The following is a 9,177-nucleotide window of genomic DNA, read 5'->3' on the forward strand; positions in this document are numbered from 1 at the left end:
TCAAAGTGCAGTTTGATTGGTTGCAGATGTGTCCACAAAGTGCAGTCTGATTGGTCACAGCTGTGCCCAGAAAGTGCAGTCTGATTGGTCGCAGATGTGTCCACAAAGTGCAGTTTGATTGGTTGCAGATGTGCCACAAAGTGCAGTCTGATTGGTCGCAGATGTGTCCACAAAGTGCAGTCTGATTGGTTGCAGCTTTGCCCACTAAGTGCAGTCTGATTGGTCGCAGCTGTGCCCACTAAGTGCAGTCTGATTGGTCGCAGATGTGGCCACAAATTGCAGTCTTATTGTTCGCAGAAGTGTCCACAAAGTGCAGTCAGATTGGTCGCAGCTGTGCCCTCAAAGTGCAGTTTGATTGGTTGCAGATGTGTCCACAAAGTGCAGTCTGATTGGTCGCAGATGTGCCCTCAAAGTGCAGTCGGATTGGTCGCAGATGTGCCCACTAAGTGCATTCTAATTGGTCGCAGCTGTGCCCACAAAGTGCAGTCAGATTGGTCGCAGCTGTGCCCACAAAGTGCAGTCTGATTGGTCGCAGATGTGGCCACAAAGTGCAGTCTGATTGGTAGCAGATGTGCCCTAGATTGTCCACGCTCCTCCTATGCAGCGTGGACAATCCAGAACGCCGCACGCTGCCAGCTCCAGATGACACCAACGCTCTCTCCGTGTTCCCAGAGGCGGAAGCAGCGCTGTCTTCCGCCAAAATGGTAATTTTCTTATTCATTACTGCTCCCTAGCAAGTACATCATGAATTTCTAGCACTTCAGAAGTATATGAAAGTATTAGATATCCACTTCCGTATTACTATTAATCAGATGATTTGTAACTAGATAGCCATTTACACAATAGTCATTGTACAGAGTATAGAACGCTATGTCGCTGTGTTTGCCTCAAAACAGCAAACTCATTGCAATTATACATGTTTTGATCATAAATAATTTCTCGTATGTGAAAAAATATATTTGATATTTTGCAATGTTATTATTCATAGAGTTGTACGAACATGGCAGATGCTGCTGAAGCCGGTGGGAGTGGTGGTGGTGATGGTGGGAGGAGCAGGACGTCAGCCCCTGCTGCCTCCGCTGCACGCCTGCGGAAGCGGGAAAAGAATTTGATTATTAAAGTAAGTTTATTTATTTTTTTCTTCACTGTATTAATCCATGACTTTCAATTTATTTTGCTTGACTGTGTAATGCATGCTGCATCTGTAGCTACTTTAATAGTACCATGAAGCTTTGCAATTGAAGGGCTTAATGTTCAGACTACACAACTGTACGCCCCATACACACACTCAAGTCAACACTCAACAGCAGTCTGTAAAGGCCGCCGGGCGGATTGCTCAGAACCTCAGAAAGAGCCTTATCAGTCAGCCGACAGCCTGTAGACACGTCGGACTGTCCACGGAAAATCTGACCAGCGGGAGGTGACTACAGACCCGTCGTTGCCTCCCGTGTAGCGTTTGTACTGGCCTTTAGGCTCTCATAACTTTGATTTCGATTAACTTACTGAAAATCTACTTCTATTGTTCAAGGAGTTGATAAGACTGCTGATGATAAGTCAATTGAACATTAAATTGACTTTTCATCAGTCTTATCATATGTTAGTACAATAGCAAGCGATGTAGGTATTGTAAAGGTTACTTTTAGCGGATCATTAATTTTGTTGTTGTTTTTTTTTTTTCAGACAATGTTACGAGGGGCCTACGATAAGAGGAAGAGGGAGGAGAAGAGGGCTATTCTGGACCAGCTACAGCGGGACCTTGAGACCCGATACCACCGCACATGGTCGGTCAAGAAGATCCAGACCATGTGGAGCGACTTCAAGTCGAAGACACCATGTGCGGTGAGGAGAATTAAAGACCAGCTTCGGGAATGTAAGTAAATAATGTGTTTTTCATATATGTAGCGTGATGTGTACGTGTTTTCAACCTTGGAAATCCTTACGATTTTCATGTCTAACAAATTGTCTCTCCTATTGGGTATGTAACTCACAATTTTAAAAACAATCTCACATTCTTTTTTAGTGGATCGGTCTCAGGCACGCAGGCGGGCCCGTTCCGCCTCTGCTCCTCCCTCTTCCCGCAATATTGTGGACCCCACTCAGGAGGATCCTGCTGCTGCCTCCCCCCCTGCTGATGATGAGGCTGGACCCAGCACCAGCCAAAGGCCCCGTAGCAGCCGGCAGCGTGGGCGAAGGCGCTGCCGGCAGCGTGGGCGAAGGCGCTCCCGGAGCCGATCTGTGGCATGTAAGTATTTTTTTAACAAAGTTGCAACATTAATCAGATGACAGTGCTACGTCTCTTAGGAGATTAGTACATAATGTTTTTTTTGTACAGAATATAAATTTTTTTTTTTTTTACAGTCCCCAAAAAAAAAAAAAAAAGGTGAATGATACCATGTCTTCTTTTTATCTTAGCCTCTATCTCTGTGCGATTGCGCAGACGCCGGCCACGGCAACTTTCCTCCGGCAGGCCAGAAAGTGGTGCCATTGAAACAGCTGAGTGTAAGTTAAATTTATTGTTGTAGAACAAAATACATTAATAAGTGTTTGATGCAGCTTATTGATTTGGAGCCATTGTGTAGTGTATGTATCGTATTGTACTCTAGGGTCTATTCAGGGGGAAGCCAAGTATACTAGTTGTAGATGTTTTGGATGTGGGCGGAAGAATGAGTGCTAGGAGGAAAACAATACAGACCGAAGTAAAAATAATTTTCTTCATCATAATTTTTTATTACATTTCAAATACAGAGTTCCATAGTAATGAAAACAGCTGACTGCATAATATTCATCATACATTCAAATACACTTGCAAACTATTCTATGAATAACACCCCTGGTCTGTCTTATTCCCATGAAGAACAGAGGGAGGTAATACATGAAGCACTCCTATGCGCTTAGTCCAGCCTGGGAGTTTTAACTTGACCCATAATAGGTAACCCCCAGGGCTCGGACATCAATGTACTGTATCAATTCAGTGGCCCGAAGGTTAGCCCTTGATACAGGGTTACAGGGATCCTGTTTCAGTGCTAGAGTGTCTACATAATGCTCGTCGCTGTAGTGAGTATAAAGTACAACACCTGTGGGAAGGACGGACGAGGTCTGACTAGTCTACCATAAGTAACACTACCTACTTAACTTATAGTGTATAGTATACCAGGAGCTATATTGGAAGTGAGATTCTAGTTAGTGTATTCCAACCAGGTACTAGGAAGGGTGAAGATCTTATGGTCCACTGAGGATCTTAGTCTAATTTTATATTCCATATTCAGGTTGCTGTTTACTAGGGAGATTAGTTGGGTAATAGATAGGTAGTCGGCCGATTTCCAATTGCTAGTTATCTGGGAGAGTGCCGACAGAATGATATGCATAACCTGGGGCTGCAAATTTAGTGGGATCTCCTCTAGCCCTACTAAGAGTAAAGCTAATTTAGCTGATAGACGTACGTAAGTAGGGAAGGAAAAAGCTATTAATTAAGGGCTGGTTCAGACGGACGTTTGCAGAGCGTTTACAGCCAGCGTTCAGGGCTTGGTGCTAAACGCTCCCATTCAAGTGAATGGGAGCGTTTGTACCAAGCTTTCAAGCACGTTTACACAAACGCGGCGTTTGGGTCCCGATTTTCCCTGGCGTTCAAGGAGCCCCTGGAAGCTACATGTAGCTTCCAGGGGAGGTTAACCGCGACGGCTAATGTCCCCCTAGGGGAAGAAAAAACGCGACCGCATCCAAACGCACACGAACGCTGCTGAACGCGACGCCAACGACCGCAACGCCTCCAAACGTCCATCTGAACCAGCCCTAAGAGTTCCACATGGTCCCAAAACTGAGCAATATTAGGGCACTCACATAGCATGTGGAGTAGAGTCCCCACTGAGTTCTTACAATGCCAGCAGTTGGGGGAGTTATCCTCTGAGAACGAGGCCATTCTTCTGGGGGTCAGATACCACCTGAAAATAACTTTACGTGAAAGTTCACAGTGGGAGTTGTTCTTTGAGAGTTTTAGGCTTTTAGAAGTGGTCCTGACTGAGCACATGCTGGTCAGTTATGTTAGATTGTAGGTCATTGGACCAGGCTAAAGCATATCTTTTCAGTGAGGCATCACTCACTTCTAGTATCGACGTATACCAAGTGGAGATACATCCGGCCAAAATGTGTGTGTGGGGGGGGGGCCTTTATTGTTAATGGCTGTTAGGATTAGGATATGACTATTGAGCTGGGGTATATTAATTGTGTTATTTTTGATCAGGCTATATATCCTATGGTAGGTAAAGAGTTGGTTGAATGGTAATTGGAATTCTTTATGTAATTCCTCAAATGTTTTAAGCTGAGAGCCTTGTGACAGTTGGTTTAGTGAGGTGATTTTAACTTTATCCCATGCGGATAGGTTCAAATGGGGGCTGAGGATTTTAAGGGCATTTAAAGAGATGGTAGGACTATGAGTCAGGGACGACTTAGGCGGGAATTTGATAAAGTGTTCCCATGCCAGCAAGAGAGCCTGGATAGTTGTGTATTGGGAAGATGGTCTCTTTGCTCCCAGGAGCATAGCTTCTGACAGAAGTAAAAACTTAAAGGACCACTATCTTGAACAAAGTTGGCAGTTAAAATGGGACAGATGACAGGTTTTGGGCCAGTCCATGTTTTTAAGGGGGATTCTCAGGGATTTCTTTGTTTGCAACAGCATTTCCTGAACATTTGCAAAATGTCACTGACATAATACAGTGGACTGTTCAAGTGATTAGTGTGGCCGGCTGGTTTCTTGCTAATTTTTCAGTTAATCAGATGTTATTGTTCAGGAAATGCAGTTGAAAACAAAGCAAACCCTTGAAATACCCTATGAGGAGATGGATTGTCCCAAAATCTGTCGGTTATGTCAGATTTTCAATGCCTACTGTTTTTTGCGCTCGTGGTCCTTTAAGGCATACAGTAAAAAATGGCGCGGAGGAAATAATGGCGCACCGTTCTGCCGATTATAAAACGCTATTTACCGTTTTAATGTAAATACATTAAAACGGTAAATAGCGTTTTATAAAACAGCAGAATGGTGCGCCATTGAAAAATGCAGGGAACTAGCAGAGGGGGTCGGGCTGGCAGCGGGGGTCGGGCTGGAGAGGCAGCGGGCAGTGGGCTGGCAGCGGTGTCAGGGTGGAGAGGCAGCGGGCTGGCAGCGGGGGTCGGGCTGAAGAGGCAGCGGGGTGGAGGGAGGATTACGCAGCATGTGTATATTGTGTATACATTACCTTGTCCCGGCCGGCGATCGCTCCTTCACTTCATAGCTTGCACGAGTTCTGCATCCAGCCAATCACCATGCGGCTTCAGTTTCCGCATGGTGATTGGCTGGATGCAGAACTCGTGCAAGCTATGAAGTGAAGGAACGATCGCCGGCCGGGACAAGGTAATGTATACACAATATACACATGCTGCGTAATCCTCCCTCCACCCCGCTGCCTCTTCAGCCCGACCCCCGCTGCCAGCCCGCTGCCTCTCCACCCTGACACCGCTGCCAGCCCACTGCCCGCTGCCTCTCCAGCCCGACCCCCTACTGCCCGCTGCCTCTCCAGCCCGACCCCGCTGCCAGCCCGCTGCCTCTCCAGCACGATCCCTGCTAAAAAAATTGAACATATAAAACGTTAAATATCGTTGTAATGCAGCGCCATTCTGACACTATTGGCGCTGTGCGCCATTTTTGCCTGTCCCCCCTTTAAGAACTACATCCCGATGTTGAAGGGATTGGAATCGTTGAAAAGCAAGAGCACTAACACACCAACCACCACTACATCACCCTGCCTCCAAATTAGAACACTTCTTCCGGCCAGTGATTATGTCCATAGTAAAACTAGTGTATCATCTGTAAATATAATGTAAGGACATGCTTTAATTTCACAACTTCAAAGGAAGCTTCATTCAAATTTGGCCATAAATAAATGTACATAATGGGGAAACATATCACTTGAAGAAATGTTGACAAGCTGCAGTACTATGCATGTGTGGAATGGTAGTATAAAGGTATTTCACATCCATTGTAGCCACAACAAGTTCTAATACATGTTTGATTTTTTTGGGTGGATTGCAAGGCACTACTTTTGGCAGTCATATTTCATTACTCTTTCTTTACTTTAGGTAAAACCAGGAGTTTTGTTTTTGAATCTGGATGATACCATTCATTGTCAAACTTAGACATGAGTAAACAGTGAGCTTTCGGATTTTAAAATGCCTTCGGCGGACTGGTTCCTGACTAAAAATGAAAACCACACTTTATGTACACTGACATACAGAGTTGAATAATTTTTCGGCAAACATTAATGTATTTTTACATGTCTTAACTGTTACTCAGAACACTTTTCCTGGCCTCTGGGCTAAATTGATAAGTTAAACAGTTCCCTTCATGTAACGTAAAGTACACTCTGGTGATGATGATGGGTAACTATTGGAAATTCCAAGTTGAAATACTAACTGGGCTAGTAGTCATATGCCACATTAATTTTAAACTAAAGAGCATTCTGGCATTTCAAACCAGCAAATGCAAGTAAAAAATAATGCATAGTGACAGTAAACAGTAAACACCATCAAACGCAAGCATATAACAGAAAAATTGAATTGAAAAATTAAAAATAAAATAAAAAGAATATTGTAATATTGAAAAGCCATTGTACCAGCAAGAGAAGTTGTAAACAAGAGTCCTGGTTTTAACCATGTTGTACAGATATGATCCAATGTATGTACTTTGTCTCTTTTTTAAATCTCATTTCTGACTTTAAGCCACCCATTAATACAGTGAATGTCAATGTTTGTAAGCCGTGTTTTCAATGTTGGTCAGGGAAAAGTACAAGGAAGCCTTTTTATAATTAGAAAAATCTCATGTTATTTTTCTCAAAAACAGCCAATAAATGCTATCATCCTGTTTCAAAACTCCTTGTTTTTATGGCTAATACGGTACCACACTGTACTGGTTTGACTTTTATTAAACGTTATTGTACAATGTCCATGTATAGTGTAATTTTGTAATTTTGTACATCTTGTTTTTTACAGCTTCTGAAGTAACCGCCCGTGTTGCTGCCCTTGAGCAACAAGTACAGCAGCAGCGGGTGGAATATGAAGCGCGCCTCCAGCAGCTACAAGCTGCTTTTCAGCAGCAGATAGAGCAACTGCAACAACAGCTGGAGGCACAGATTGAGGACCAACGGCAGAGGATTCTGGCCTGCAGGGAGGAGGGAGAACGGCTCCATGAGTATTTTGCCCAGGTTGCCGGGAAAAGGAGGATGTAAGGCGGGTCCTCCTGGAGTCCTCCGGAGTCAGATTAGATGGACAGCGTGTGTGAACAGCTTTTTTCAGATCTTGCCACTGATTCTACATTGGATTTAGATCTGGACTTTGGATGGGCCTTTCTAATACATAGTTATGTTTTGTTTGAAACCATTCCATTGTTGCCCTGCCTTTATGTTTAGGGTCATTGTCCTGCTGAAAGGTGAACCTCCGCCCCAGTCTCAAGTCTTTTGCAGAGTCCAAGAGGTTTTCTTCCAAGTTTGCCCTGTATTTGGCACCATCCATCTTCCCATCAACTCTGACCAGCTTCTCTGTCCCTGCTGAAGAGAAGCACCCCCAGAGCATGATGCTGCCACCACCATATTTGACAGTGGGGATGGTGTGGTCAGAGTGATGTGCACTGTTAGTTTTCTGCCACACATAGCGTTTTGCATTTTGGACCAAAAGTTCCATTTTGGTCTCCTCTGACCAGAGCACCTTGTTCCACATGTTTACCGTGTCCCCCAACATGGCTTGTGTCAAACTGCAAACTGGACTTCTTATGCTTTTCTGTTAACAATGGCTTTCTTCTTGCCACTATACCATAAAGGCCAACTTTGTGCAGTGCATGACTAATAGTTGTCCTATGGACAGTCTCCCACCTGAGCTGTAGATCTCTGCAGCTCGTCCAGAGTCACCATGGGCCTCTTGACTGCATTTCTGATCAGCGCTCTCCTTGTTTGGCCTGTGAGTTTAGGTGGACGGCCTTGTCTTAGTAGGTTTACAGTTGTGCCATACTCCTTCCATTTCTGAATGATTGCTTGAACAGTGCTCTGTGGGATGTTCAAGGCTTTGGAAATGTTTTTGTAGCCTAAACCAGCTTTACGTTTTTCTATAACTTGATCCCTGACCTGTCTTGTGTGTTCTTTTTACTTCACAGTGCTGTTAGTGTTGATCCAAATATTCTCTTAAGACAACCTCTGAGGCCCTCACAGAGCAGCTGTATTTGTACTGAGATTACATTACAGACAGGTGCACTCTAATCTCTTACCCACCCTGTTTTAAAAGAGCAGGCAAATGGTTGATTTGATGTTGGCAGCCAACCTTTTGTTGAGGTGACAGGGGGCCAGATTTATCAAGAGCGTTTTAAACAAAATATTAGTTTTATTTTTAAAAATCCTTGCAGAACTGTCTCAGACAGCCGAAAAAAATCACTAGATAATGAAGATTCCTTCTTAAACTGTAAGGAATAGAAGGAGATAGGAAGGTCTCTCAGGCAGTGCAATGTGTGTGGAAAATTGCTGTGGCTAAGGCTACCAACACACCTGCTGTCAGCAAACTCTGACTGAGAGGGGAGGAGCCCTTCACAAATCACATCTAGCCTACACTATCTGTAGAACTGCTAATGAGCACTTTTCGGCAACATTAAAGGAATGGATTTGCACATTTCTTAAATGTTCAGTTTATTGATTTTTATTATTTAAATGAATCACATATCAGTTACTTCATATGGAGAGCATATCTTTCTCCATAGACCTTGTGTTAAAAAAAATAGTTGCTATCACTTATTTTTGCTTTGGCAGCGAGCTGAGCTGGCTCATTAGCATACTGTACGACGACGGGCTTCAGCCTGCTTATAGCAGACACTCCAGCTGATTTATTATAACGCTGACTCACACACTACAGACAGCTGCTGTTCTGAGTTCTCTGTAACCAGTTAATTGAATAGATAAAGCAGTCGGCTAATTATGTACTTATGAAAAAACATGTTTGTTTATTTACTTATCTAGTTACAGAGAACCGCAGCTCTCTGTAGTGAGTGAGTTAGCGTTATCAGCTTGAGTGTCTGCTATCAGAGAAGTCCGTCCGGCGCATGACACAGCCCAGCTCTCTGTGGTGTATGAGACAGCCTTATAAATCAGCTGGAGTGTCTGCTAGCCTATAAGC

General features: G+C 43.9%; 1 protein-coding gene across 1 annotated transcript; it reads left to right on the forward strand.

The window, feature by feature from the left end:
* The first annotated feature begins 569 nt into the window (after window positions 1-569).
* LOC137554764 (probable ATP-dependent RNA helicase DDX46) lies at window positions 570-8,658 on the forward strand. Its single transcript, XM_068271526.1, has 5 exons — window positions 570-704; window positions 1,681-1,870; window positions 2,021-2,242; window positions 2,413-2,499; window positions 7,018-8,658. Exons 1-5 carry the CDS (start codon window positions 570-572, stop codon window positions 7,251-7,253), a joined length of 870 nt encoding a protein of 289 aa, XP_068127627.1. The 3' UTR covers window positions 7,254-8,658.
* The last annotated feature ends 519 nt before the right edge of the window (window positions 8,659-9,177 follow it).

The sequence above is a fragment of the Hyperolius riggenbachi genome, chromosome 1 (assembly GCF_040937935.1).
Source record: "Hyperolius riggenbachi isolate aHypRig1 chromosome 1, aHypRig1.pri, whole genome shotgun sequence".
NCBI classification, from domain to species: Eukaryota; Metazoa; Chordata; class Amphibia; order Anura; family Hyperoliidae; genus Hyperolius; species Hyperolius riggenbachi.

Bases quoted from the DNA above. Each gene is read 5' to 3' on its own strand.
- LOC137554764 (XM_068271526.1), top strand. From the start codon at position 570: ATGTGCCCTAGATTGTCCACGCTCCTCCTATGCAGCGTGGACAATCCA. The intron at 1,871-2,020 runs GTAAGTAAATAA...ATTCTTTTTTAG, and splicing joins TAAAGACCAGCTTCGGGAAT to TGGATCGGTCTCAGGCACGC. The intron at 2,243-2,412 runs GTAAGTATTTTT...TTTTTATCTTAG, and splicing joins CCGGAGCCGATCTGTGGCAT to CCTCTATCTCTGTGCGATTG.